The sequence below is a fragment of the Sminthopsis crassicaudata genome, chromosome 3 (genome assembly GCF_048593235.1).
Source record: "Sminthopsis crassicaudata isolate SCR6 chromosome 3, ASM4859323v1, whole genome shotgun sequence".
NCBI classification, from domain to species: domain Eukaryota; kingdom Metazoa; phylum Chordata; class Mammalia; order Dasyuromorphia; family Dasyuridae; genus Sminthopsis; species Sminthopsis crassicaudata.
Genome location: NC_133619.1, coordinates 508,321,950 through 508,335,832, shown reverse-complemented (window position 1 = coordinate 508,335,832; position 13,883 = coordinate 508,321,950). Strand labels below are relative to the sequence as shown.

The window sequence follows — 13,883 nt, the reverse complement described above, 5'->3', positions numbered from 1 at the left end:
AAAACAAAAACTCACACTGTCTCCCCTCCTCAGCCCGTTTGCCATAACCCGGCAGGCAGCATAAATGTCCTCAGTGGCTGCATCTGGCCGAGGGACGTAGTTTGAGAACCCCTGGTATAGAGGCAGGAAAGTAACTATACCTTTTGAAGAAAAGGAAGTCATCAGTTTTACTTCAGGGAATCAAATGCTTAGGAAAGGTGGGATGAAATAAAGTTGGAAAGATAGGCAGGGCTTTTGTGTGTCAGAACAATGCATTTGAACTTCATTATATGGGCAAAATGGAAGAAATACCTGAGCAAGAGGGATAATTTTGGCTTTTCTTATAGAAGACTTGTAGCATGTGCAGGATGGATTGGAAAACAGATTGGAAGTGGGAAGGTCAGTTAAGACACTATTGTAATTGTTGAGGTGAGCAGAAATAGTAGACACAAATTAGGGGGTGATGATGATGGGAATCATTAGGACAGGAAAGGAACAAAGGATTTAAAGATGGAAGAGATAAAAAAAAAACCCATCTCATTCCAAACTTATCTAATCCTCATTTTACATATGAGTAAAGTAGTCCAAAAATGAGAAGAGCCTTGTTTCAGGTCACACAAGGGAGCAAGGAGCCTGAATAGCACAGTTGATTTTTAGACCACAAGTTCAGCAATCTTTCTTTACGATATCACATTTTAAGGTAGATGAGGCGTGAGAAAAGAGCACAAAGATAGGCAGTTCCTAGAAACCCCTGATTTGTAAATTGGATGAAGAAAAGAAGAGATTAAAGATTTAAGGGATTAAGGAATATGAACATGAGAGAAGAAAGGCATAGGTTAAATGAATCTTTCAAATTTAGAACTGGCGGGGAGAGGGAGAATCCCTGACAAATCAGCTTGACTTCATCATATATATGGATACAACTCTCAAGAAAAAGCTAGCAAATACTAAATAGTTCTAGTGCCAACTTTTGAAACTCCATTAAGATCCTTACCTACCACTCTGTATCTTTCATCTACTTACTATTAGTAAGTACTAATACTAATAGTTATTAGAGAATGTATCCTATCCCATTACTGTACTTTGATGTCTGTCTTACCTAATCTTAACAAATCTTTATTGAATTGAATTAGCTCTGGTGTAAAGCCCACAAAAAGCAATTTGCTTTGTGACTCTTGCCAATGTCTAGGTTTAGCTCTATCTCCATGGGGATAACACTTTACTATCTCAGAGGAGTTCCTTCTTCCAAATTTAGATGTGATGGGATTTGGGTAGAGCTGAAGAGAATCAAACACACAGACTGTTAGCATTTCCCTCTAAAACACCCATGAAAAATCTATTTTATTGCATTATTAGCATTATATGAACAATTCTTTAACTATTTAGGATAGAAAAAGCTAATCAAGTATTCTGAAATATAATCTTGCCAGAATTAACATAACCAAGCTATAGTGGTAAAATTTACCAGCTTTCCATACAATGTTCTGCTTTTACAATTAAAGAAATAATTATGTGAATAAATTATTAAACTTCAGTTTTTGCTTATTAGAAAGGTGATTTTGACTATGAACTAAAATTTTACAAGAACCAAATTAATCCTAGTTATCACAAGGCCTAGTATAGGGATGGGATATTTGATATGGCATTTAGAAATGCTAGACATTTATCAGGGGTTACATGCTAAAGTAAAACAATAAATCAGGACTTTTTTTTACATACCAGACACTGAGGAAGCAGTCTGATAATTAAAAAAAACAAAAACGAAAAAACATCCTAACATCCTCTCTTTCATAGAGAGTACATATTTTCTCCTCCTGTTTCTTTTCCTCTTTGAGACAGAGCCTTGTTTTGCATCCTTATCCAAGAAGATTTTGTAGTTTTTTTGTGTGTAAAATGTATAAAGACTTCCCCCTCCAAATTTTAATTTCTTCTTTGCACATTTCAAATTTTGAGATAGGAATTTTTCACCAGTTCAAAAATTCAAATTGGCATGTTCTTGTATGAATGAGTTTTATATATAAAACTTTATTTTGAAATTTTGCTATAAAAGACATGAATGAGGAAACCTTGGAAAAGGGATAACATCTTTGATGTTGTCAACTCCCAAGATGCATTGTAGATACCGTTCAAATCCCATCCCGAAGCCTCCATGTGGCACAGAGCCAAATCGACGAAGATCCAAATACCTGTTTTTGAAACAATAGAGAATTATCATCTATAAATCTTAATGGTATCAGCTGTTATGATTTAGCACTTCATGTTTTGGAAAATTTGCTGCAATAATTTGTTATTCTCCATTATATTGTGGTAGATGAGGTTCCTCTTCTTCCCTCCCCCAAACAGACAGATGGAGGAAATAGAGGTTGCCCAGACAAACACCAGTAGATCCTTCTACCCACCATCTAGGCTTTCACTTTGGCCATTTCAGCACATTCAAAGCTGTTTACCCACAAGAATTTCATGGTAAGAAATGTAAAAGATTTTCAAATTACTTTTAAATTAATTTCCTTATTAGACTTGGGAATACTAGTAATAATATTCTTTTCATGTTCAGGGTCACCCAGTTCAATGCTGAAATGAATATAAAAGAGTCTGGCTAATACACAGAAGTAGTATTATATTTATAAAAGTACAATGAATCTTTCAGGGCTATGGAGAAAACACCTCTCAATACTATCTAACAATTCTCTTCTGAAAGAAAAACTTTTGGAAGTTGGCAATCTGTGAAACTGTTGGCTATGAAACCAGAGAATATTTCTCCACAGTAGCACACCTAGTATAAAATATAGCTCTGGCTTTTTCCTGGGGTTTGTTCCCAGCTACTCTATGTGGTTCACTGAATATATGAGTGGGGTAATAGCCTGGGTGCTAAGGAGAGATATTTTCCTATGAAAACCCTGAGAATGGATATCCTCATTAGACAGCTTATAAAATAGGACTAATTAATGTATTTTGTTTTTGAGATTTTTGTGTTTTTTTGTTTTTTTTTGATGCAACATCAAGAAACAGAGGTAATCTTGGGCATTCAAAGGTTAGGCCAGTGGAGTTACAAGCTTTTGCTAGGTTCTAGCAAGCTTCCTTCCCCCTTCACCAAAAGTATTTTATTCTTCCAAATACATGTAAAGATGGTTTTCGACATTCATTTTTGTCAAGACGTTGTATTCCAAATTTTTTCTTCCTCCTTCCTTTACCTCCTCCCTCCAAGACAGCAAGCAATCTGATATAGGTTCTACATGTACAATCCTTTTAAACATATTTCCATATTTATCATGTTGTACAAGAAAAATCAGACCAAAATGGGGAAAAAACAAAACAAAACAAAACATGAGAAAGAAAAAGCAAAGAAGAAAAAAGAAAGGTAAAAATAGTATGTTTTGATACATATTCAGACCCTATAGTTCTCTTTCTGGATGGGGATAGCATTTTCCATCCCGTCTACTGGAATTGTCTTGAATCATAGCACTGCTGAAAAGAGCTAAGTCTGTCATAGCTGATTATCACATAATTTTGTTGTTATTATGTATAATGCTCTTCTGGTTCTGCTCACTTCACTCAGCATCAGATCAGTTCATGTAAGTCTTTCTAGGCTTTTCTAGATCCTAGCAATATTGAAAGACCTGGAGATAAACTGATCATTGGTCCAAAGTCCAGCCTAGCATTTCATTCAAAAAGCATCATCACCAGAGAGGTAGCCACCAAGTAAAATATTTCTTTGGCCACAACTTATCAAACTGGTTTACTTAATGTCTATAGGGGCTGAAGTTTGCATCTGTGAAGGGAGTACCCAAACTAAAAAAATCACAGGTTCCTGAAGCACTGTAGTGTGGTACAGCTAAGAGAATGTACACAACATAAGATATATGTTAAAATATAGAATAATGGAACTTTTGGCACTAATGGGCAAAACTGAAGGTTCTACAGCTCATTTAGATACTATAGCTAGCAGTCATTAGTTCCTTTAAGGTGAGAACTAGATCCTGTTCTATTTTTGGGGGGGCAACTTTCAGAGGAATAATTAATAAAAATGATTAGTTCTAAATTATTTTATTTAAAGGAACTCCCTTTCTACTAACAAATGGTGTACTTCAAAAGTGAAAAGTGCCATAATAGTAGTTTCAATGATGCTAACAGGTGGTTTTACTTAACTATCTTGGGGGAATACAAATTCACTGTAAAGTATTTGTTTTGTCAAAATTAAAATGAGCCATTAAAAAAGAAGGCACTTTATTTTCATATAAGGATAAATTTCCTCATAATCAGAGTTCTACTAAAGTGGAATGGACTACATTGTGCAGGAGTGAATTCTTTAATCAGGTGAGCATTGTTCAGGAAAAATATAAATGGAATTCTTACTCAAGTTCAGATTGGTGAGGTCCCTTATTGCTAAGATTTTATGTATATATAAATAATTAGCAAGGACTTGTTGGGTGGGAAGAATATAATTTTTAAAGTACTAACAATGAATCATAAATGAAGTGAGAAACTGGTCCAGGTAACAACACTGGGATTTGGATGCCTATTTACTAAGGTAAGATTAAACAGTTCAGCCACCTCTTCCCTGTAGTCTAATTTGTTCATTTAAGAATTTTTTCCTCATGTTGAGCCCAAGGGCAATGAGCTATGTGGTGATTGAACTGACCTCAAGTTCAATACGCCACGTTGACAGGATATATTCTGATTTAGCGAAGATATGAGATGAACTGCAAAGAGCATACATAAGCACCCACTCATAAAAAGTTGGTTAGAAGATGTGAGATGGCCATCTAAGATCTGGGCTTGGTGGAATGTAGAAAGAGCTCCCATTGTCTAGTGCTCCCCCATACTGTCTTAGTTTTATGTGATTCAAACTCACCTTCCTGGGGGGAGGGTGGGTAAAATATGGCAATCATTCTACACAAATGTCTGGGTTTTGTTTTGTTTCATTTTGGTTTTTTTTTTTTTTTGAATCTTGATTCAAAAGGATGATGTAGAAAGGAGATTTTGGTTTTCCTTCTGACAAATGGAAAAAACATTTCTGAGATAAAACAAGAGCTCTTCTATGAATTTATAGTTGATTATTACTTGTAATATTCTTTCCAGAGTAGCTAGATTATAGAAGTGATACTTTGAAATTTGTGGAACTAGTCACAAATTTCATTTGCATATAGCAGGCCTAAGAATGGGGAAGTGAGAGGATTCTTAGACACCTGGACTAGCTACTCCTGTTTTGGTGTAGCAACAGCTAAACTGAAATCTTGTCAGAAGACAATTTATAATCAAATAATAAGTGTAAACTTGGAAGTATTAGTGATTTATAATTTCAGTCTAGAATGGAAAATCATCTAGATAATCAAAATAGAGTAAGAAAATGGTAAACTTACTTGATAATGCAAATTGTTTTATATTGAATTTTATCTACCCATTAGTTAAGGGGTCTTTATAGATAATAAATATCAGCTGATGAAGGAAACTAGTTTCCTTAAAAGGAAACAATGTGCATGACTGAAGATAATGAACAGAATAATTATTATTGCAAGGTGGAGGTGTAGTGGTAAGCTGGAAATAATACTGCATTTTTTTTGTCAAGAGATTTAAAATTCTACACTGGGCTTTGCTACAAATTACTTGAAAGGTCTTGGGCAATGCACTTAAATCTTTTTCAGCCTCATTTTTCTAATTTTAAAAATGAGGTTAAGGAGGATAATCTAGATGATCTCTAATGACCACTGTCCTACAGTTCCATGGCTGCAGTGCAGAGTGTGCTAAAGTACAGAGTTGGCATTGAAAATTGTATTCCTACCCTAGTTTATTCCCATCTCTAGAACACTGTTCTTCCCCAGATGAAAGGTAACAACATCATTGTTCCTGCCCTTTTGTGCACAGGGAAATATTTTCATATTTCAAGAAATATATTCAAGAAATGGTTGATGGAATATACCAAGTTCTGAAAGAATTATATTATATAAATTTACAAAGAATATTTAAAGGGAAAAGTTTTTATACCAAAGTCAGAATGAGGGAGAAGGAAATATTTTTCCCTGAAGTACCTGAGTGCTCTGTAGTTAATTACTTCAAACCCAAACTTGGAAAAACTGACTCCTGGTATCTATAATCAGTAAAAAATAACTTCCAAAGTATTCTTATTCAAAAAACATATTAAGTACCTATTATGGGATGTTGGAGATGGGGGCAGGATACAAAGTTTAGATCAGACAGGATCTCTGACCTCATGTAGCTTATCTAGCATCCGGATAAGACATCAACATAGACGATTATAATGAATAATATTACATAAGAACATTTGACAGATGTGGAGTTATAGTTTAGTTGGACAAAAATTAAAAAACGTAAAAAAGGGAAGGAGAATGTTCTAGGCAAAGGGGATATTTTGGACAAATGCAAGAAAGTGTCAAAGTACAATGTTAAGTTTGAAAGGCAAAAAAGTAGCTTAGCTAAAGTAGAGAGTGTGTGGGGAAAGAGTAACATTAAGTAAAGCAGGCAAGATGAGGTGGTTAATTATGGAAGGCAAGGTAATTGGGAACCATTGAAAGATTTATAACAATTAGAAGCCATATTCTTACCATTCGTAGGTATCTGTCAGTCCTAGTCTGTAAAAGAAAAAAAAAATACTTTTAGGAAATGATCAATTCATGAACCAACAAGTCTTTATCAAGTGGTCTTTACGTTCCAATGAAATTTAATGAAGGGCAGACAACGAAATGCTAGACCTAGCAGAATGCTGAGTGGAAAAGTGCTTGGGCTTGGGGTCACAGAGAGGCAAGCTCCAAATAACTGCTCCAATATTCAGGGAAGTGACAATGGGAGTAGGTCATGGGACTTCTCAAATTCTTCTCCAGAACCTCAGTTTACCTCTTTGTAAAATAAGGCTAACATGGGGATCAAAGGCAAAAATGTACATAAAAGTGCATTGCTGAGCTCAAAATGAATTGTTATTTTTATTATTATAAAATACCATGGCTCTCAAAGACCTTACAACTTAAGTAGAGGAAAAAAGACAGCCATTCCAAAGCATAACTAACAACATGTGCCAAAGGTCCAAGGTGTTATTAAGATCAGGAAATGTGGTAAAGTTCTCCAAAGAATGTTAAGCACTTATCTAAGAAACAAGTAAAAAGGGCTCTTCAATTGTTGGGTGGATGTGCAGGGTCAAGGGAAAAAAGGGATAGCATTAGACACTTGACCCACCTTCCTGAGCACTAAAGACCTGTTGGCAACAATCACAAGTCTTTGCATCTGCTTTCAGAAGATGCAATGAACTCTTACTTTATTGATCTGAGAATGCTTAGTCATGTTTGAGTCCTGAAATATGCAGGAAAATGAAGAAAATCCCTTTTCAAAGTAGAATGGATCTTAACATATCTGAACTGTTTAAGAACAGAAATATATGGATAAACTGATGACATGTCTTGGGCAGAAGGGAGGTGCTATGCATCTGAAGTTGTATCTCTCCAAAGCATAAAATTCCCTTTTTCTTGATGGAAAGACTCCTATGTACCACTGAAAAGGTCATCTTGCCCTGGTTAGGTAAAAAATAGCTTCTGAGGGAATTTTCTGGCTCAAAATCTATGATTTTATGATCCATTTTACTGCATAATTTTCTGTGAAGCATGCATACTTTATGCATATCTGTGACCAATTTTTCAACTGGCAGAGGCTATAAGGCACAGTAGATGCAGGAGAAGCTGTTTTTGTAGTTAAGAAGACATGGGTGTAAATCCTGCCTCTGTCATATATTAGCTGCAAGATCGTGGTCAAATGACTTAAGCCTCTCATTTTCTTAGACAATTCTCTAAAGACTAGTTTTTAAAGGTAACTGAATAGAGCTAGATACAGTACAGGACTTGGAAAGAGGGAAACCTGAATTCAAATTCTGCTTCTGACACTTCCAAGTTTGAAATCTTTTTTGAAGTTAATTAACCTCACTCAGCCTCAGATTTCTTATCTCACTCATTGCAAAAAAACCTATAGAAATTCCAAAGAATTTTAACAAGTTATAGAAGTTGTTTAGTTGCATGAGTAGAGGGAATTTATATAAAGGAAGTTCTTTATACTAGACACTTTCCCCCCAAAAAAGGAAAACCAGATTCTTTGGAATCTATTGTCCCAGTCACAGGTCAGAAAGAAAAAAAAATTCTTATAGGAATAATTACATGAATCTAAAATAAAAAATATTATAAGAATAGTACTATATAAGTAGCATCAAATAATAAGGTATAAAAAAGTATCATTAATAAATATAGTGTGATATGTATCTGGTGTATTTATATGATCATGGTTTAAACAAATCTTTACTAAACAGATATAAAAATGAAAAAGAAAATAGTCATAACTATATTAGGAGAAAATAGATACAAAGAAGAAAAGACTTTTATGATTTCACACATGGCATGTATTCAATTTAGGACAGGAGAAATAGAAAAATTCAATTTCCTTATGAAAAATTAGATATTATTATGAGATAATAGGTAAAAAATTTATGCTTTCTTTCATCTTATTTTAAGAAGGCCTCTGAAGGAGGGAGGCAAGCAAAGAAAAACAAACTAATGTTTCAACAGGTGAAGTTTGTTCCTATCTATGTGTCAAGGAAACAAATTTTAAAAAGCACTGCAATTTGTATTGCCTAAATTTTCCCATATCCTCACTGTAATGGTGGTAAGGTTTCCTAAAGAAACAAATTGAATGTATTAAACAAATTAAGAGAAGTCATGAGGCAAAAGTAAGGGAGATCATTCCAATCACAAGGGACAACCCAGGGCAACGGCAGATGAGCAACAAATTAGGAAAGTGTCAAGTATGAGGAATACGGAGATGATCAAAGTTCTTTTGTCTTCTTTTTTTTAAGAGGACCAGTAATATCACAGGATAACGTCTTGACTTGCACATGAACTGGATTTAAGTGAGGCAGAGTTGCATACAATCATCAGCCTCATTTTTCTTCCAGAGTTATCAAATTCCAGTAACAAAAGTCAGGACATTTTTATAATGGATGATCTTGGTGTCTTTGATGTCTGATCAAGTTCCAAATTTTCTCCACAATCCCAGCTTCAGCTGCCTCTGTGGCTGTTGGAACAAACTATTCTCATCTGTTCGTCTCTCTTGTATTTGCATGTTTGGGTAGACATTCCCCTAACTCGCCAGGTCTGAGGCTCATCAGGTTTTCCTTAATCTGGTTTAGCCCATATCTGCCAAGACAGTTTCACTGGGTGTGGCCATTGCTGATACTGTAGCTTCTTGGAGCCACAGGTGAGAACTGGATGAAAGGAAGACACCAAAGGTGAATGAGCGGCCCTGAATAGGGCTCAATAAGCCCTCACACCAGAGATATTGACCTCCTACAGCAACCCATACACAACTAGGAGGTCAATGTAGCTAGATCACAGAACATGGAAAAGAGTAAATCTAAGAAAATTGCAAAGATAGTAAGAGGTTCGGTTAAAAAGAGATTTAAAGTTTCAACAGAGGCCTTTATCTTTGATCTTAGCGGTTAACAAGAACTACAACTTAATGAGCAGGAAAGTAACAATGACATACAATGTCTGAGATGCAGTGGAGATATAAGAAAATTTAGGCAAGATAAAAACAAAAGATACCATAAAATTTTATCTTTTAAAAAAAGGTTACTCAGTACATGTAGAACATAAAAGTCTGATAATAAATGAAAAGCCCTTTTGCATTAAAGATTAAAAAAGTAAAAGGAATTTTTAATTTATACCTAACCAAAAATTCTTTCTCCAATATGGCTAAAAAGGGTATTATTCACTCTCTATCTGAAGGTCTCAAATGTTCTCATGACCTAAAACTTTTGGAGGTAACTTATTTCCCTTATGAACATTTCAAGTTTAATGATAATTCAAACCTAAATCTGCTTTCTTTACTACTTTGACAAACTGCTTCTAGTTCAGCTTAGAAAATAAGTTTGTTTTCTTTCCATTTGAAAACTTACAAATAAAAGACATATTTTGCTAATTCTTTGCTTCAGGTTAAATATTCTTAGTTCCTTCAATTAATCTCAGTATAGTATGAACTCTAGTCCATTTCAGTGTAGCATGATTTCTAGTCATCTCAGCATTCTTCTTGCCCTGTTCTGGATGTGTTCTTCCAAAAATGTAGCACCAAAAATGGAACAAAATACTCTAAATGTGGTAAGACTAAGGTAGAGTGTGTGGAATTAGTACCTCTCTCATTTAGGATATTGCTTTGCTTAATGAAGTCGTGAATAGGTTTTTTTTTTTGTTTTGTTTTTTTGGTTTTTTTTTTTGCTGTCACATTTTTGACTCATAATTAACTTTCAGTACATTGTAGGTCTTTTCCATAGGAACTATTTTTTAGCCATGATTTTCTCAGCCTGTACCCATGAAAAGCACTTTAAAAGAATGTTTTTCTTTTAAAAATTTTCATTACTAAATTCTCTTCTTCTCTTTGGTCCCCCTCCCTCACTGAGAATTATGCATGCCAAGTCATGCAGAACATATTTTATGTTTAACCATATTGCCATCTCCATACCCTCAACATCCCCCCCCCCAAAAAAAAAGCAAAAAAAAGAAAGTGACAAAAGCATGCTTCAATTTATACTCTTAAGTTTATATTCCTCTGCAGTAGTATAGCATTTTTCATCATTTTGGAACTATCCTAGATTATTGTCTTGATAAAAGTAGCTAAGTCTTTTACAATTGATCACTGTTACAATTTGTTACTTTGTACAATGATATGGCTTTATTCACTTCACTTTGCATTAGATCCTATAAAATCTTGCCAGGTTTTCTGAAACCATCCTACTTATAATATTTCTTACAGCACAACAGTATTTTATCACAATCATACATAACAACTTGTTTAACCATTCCCCAATTGATGGGTATTCACACAAATTTCTAATCTTTACTACCACAAAAAAGAGCTGCTGTAAGTGTTTTTGATTATAGGCCCTTTTCCTTTTATCTCTTTGGAATACAGAGCTAGTCGTATTACTAAGTCCAAAAGTATGCAGTTTTATATAGTCTTTTGAGCTTCAAATAATTTTCTATAATGGTTGGACTAGTGTACAACTCCACCAATAGTGCATTAGTGTCCCTATTTTTCTCTATGTCCCCTGAATTTGTGTTTTTCTGTAATATTAGCTAATCTGATGGGTATGAGATATACCTTAGAATCACTTTAATTTGCATTTTTTCTAATGAACAGTGATTTAGAACATTTTTCGATATGACTTGATAGCTTTGAATTCTTCTGAAAACTGCCTATTTATATCCTTTGACCACTTATCATCTAGAGAATGGTTTTTATTTTTATAAGTATGGCTCAGTTCCTTATATATTTGAGAAATGAAGCTTTTATCAGAGAAACTTGCTGAAAACATTTTCCCCCCAGTTCCTCCTTTCCTTCTAGTTTTTCTTGCACTGATTTTCTTTGTGCAAAACTTTGTGTGCGTGTGTTCCTATAATAGCTTTTTATTTTTCAAAATACATGTAAAGATAGTTTTCAAAATTCACCTTTGCAAAACCTTGTGTTCCAAATTTTTCTCTCTTCCTCCCCATCTCCAAATATAAAGTAATCTAATACAGAAAACCTTTTTAATGTAAGGAAAAAAGTTATCCACATTTTTACCTCCTGTGAACTTCTCTAATCTCTTATTTAGTTATAAATTCATCTCTTCTCCATAGACCTGACATGTAGTTTTTATACCATGCTCTAATTTTTTTATATCACCCTTTATACCTAAATTATGTACCCATTTTGATCTTTTATTGATATACAGTGTGAGAAGTTGGTCTATACCTAGTTTCTGACAGACTGCTTTCTAGTTTTCTCAGCATTTTTTGTCACATGGCAAATTCTTGCTCCAAAACTTGAGGGCATCAAACACTAAATTACTGTGGTCATTTACTTCTGTATATTGTGAATCTAATCTATTTGAATGATCAACCATTCTATTTTTTATCCATTACTAGATTGTTTTGATGATATTGCTTTGTAAGGTCTTGAAATCTAGTATATGACTAAGCCATCTTCCTTCACTTTAAAGATTTGATTCCCTTCATATTCTTTATCTCTCATTCTTCCAGATGAATTGCTACTACTTTTCTAGTTCTATAAAGTAATTCTTTGGTAGTCTGATTGTAATGGCACCCAAAAAGTAAATTAATTTAGGTATCATTGTCATTTTTGTACTATTGTCTGGTCTTTGTCAAGAGCAATTAATATGGGGCAGCTAGGTGGCGCAGTGGACAGAGCACTAGCTTTGAAGCCAGGAGCACCTGAGTTCAAATCTGGCCTCAGACACTTAATACCTCCTATATGTGTGAACCTGGGCAAGTCACTTAACCCCAATTGCCTCAGCAAAAAAAAAAAAAAGAAAAAAGAAAAGAAAAAAAAAAAAGAGCAATTAATATTTTCTTCTTCCTTCCTTCTATATTTTCTTCCCTCTTTCCCTCCCTCCCTTTTTTCTTGCTTTCCTTCTTTCCTTTTTTTTTTCTTTTTACTTCAAACCAGGATCCTTCCAAAGTGTTTATACATTAAAAAAAAAAAAAAAAAAAAAAAAAAAAAAAAAAAAAAGACATGGAGAATCTAGAAAGTAAAGTGGAAATTAAAATTTGAATATATTATACATAGAGAATCACACAGAATTTCAGGTTTGGAAGGTGTCTCAGTTGTTACCCATACACAAAGGAAATCTATACTACAGCAAACATGTCAAATGGTTATTTGTTCTTAGCTTCATGTTCTCCTGTGCTACTTTCAAGTAAAGTAGCCTATTACACTTTGGGAGAGTTGAATTTTTGGGAGAAGCTTTTCCTGGCACCAAGAGCAATTAATATTTCTTATTATTTGGATTTCTCTTTATTTGTACTATTTTGTAATTGTGTTCATATAATTTTTATGCATAATCTTGTTAAATATACTCCCAAGTACTTTATATTGTCTGCAACTATTTTCCTTTCTTCCTGCTGGTCTTTGTTGATGATATATAGAAATACTGATAGATTATGTAGATTTCTTTTATAGTTTTCAACTCTGTTAAAGTTAATTGTTTCAAGTAGTTTTTTAAGTTGATTCTCTCAGATACTCTAAGCATACCATCATGTCATCTACAAAGAATTATAGTTTTGTCTCCTTTATTGCCTATTCTAATTCCTTCAATTTCTTTTCTTTTTTTTTTTTTTTTTTGGTGTCTTATTGCTATAGCTGGCATTTCAATAGAATATTGAATAATAGTGCTGATAATGGATATCCATGCTTTACTCTTGAGATTATTGAGAAGGTTTCTGGTGTATACACCATTACAGATGCTTGCTCTTGATTTTATATAGGTAATACTTATCATTTAAAAAAAAAAAAAAAAGCTTTATTTATTCTTATGTTGTGGTTTTTAATAAAAATGACTACAGTTTTTTGTCAAAAGTATCTACTGATATAATCTTTTTTTTTTTTTATTTTGTTTCCATTGTTGATACAGTTAATCTTATTACTGAATTAGGCAAACACTCTTGACACAAATCTTAACTTGGTTCAAGTATATGACCTTTGAGATACACTGCTATAGTCTTCTTGCTAACATTTTATTTAAAATGTCTGCATTAATATTCATTGCGGTAATTGGTCTATGATATTATATTTGTTTTTGTATTCCCTTATTTAGATATCAAAACTATCTGTGGAATTTACATTTTTGTAAATATTCATCTTTTTCACTTAGATTGTTTTTATTATATCATATGTTTCATCTTCACTGGTGGTACATTCACATTTTTTATTTTTGATATAGGTAATTAATTTGGTTTTCTTCTTTTTTTGACCAACCTATTTATAGATTTTTTTTCTTCATAATATCAGTTCTTAATTTTATTTATTACTTAGGGTTTTTTAAAAAAACTTTTGATTTATTAATATCTGTTTTGATTTTCAGG

General features: G+C 33.5%; 1 protein-coding gene across 1 annotated transcript in view; it reads right to left on the bottom strand.

The window, feature by feature from the left end:
* Window positions 1–1,296: 1,296 nt before the first annotated feature.
* Window positions 1,297–13,883, bottom strand: part of NARS2 (asparaginyl-tRNA synthetase 2, mitochondrial) — a 171,923-nt gene continuing 159,336 nt past the window's right edge. Inside the window, exons 13-14 of the mRNA XM_074303965.1 lie at window positions 6,540–6,566; window positions 1,297–2,165 (exon numbers count right to left, since the gene is read on the bottom strand). Of these exons, the coding sequence (XP_074160066.1) occupies window positions 2,021–2,165; window positions 6,540–6,566 (172 nt within the window). The 3' untranslated portion in view covers window positions 1,297–2,020. The remainder of the gene's footprint in view (window positions 2,166–6,539; window positions 6,567–13,883) is intronic.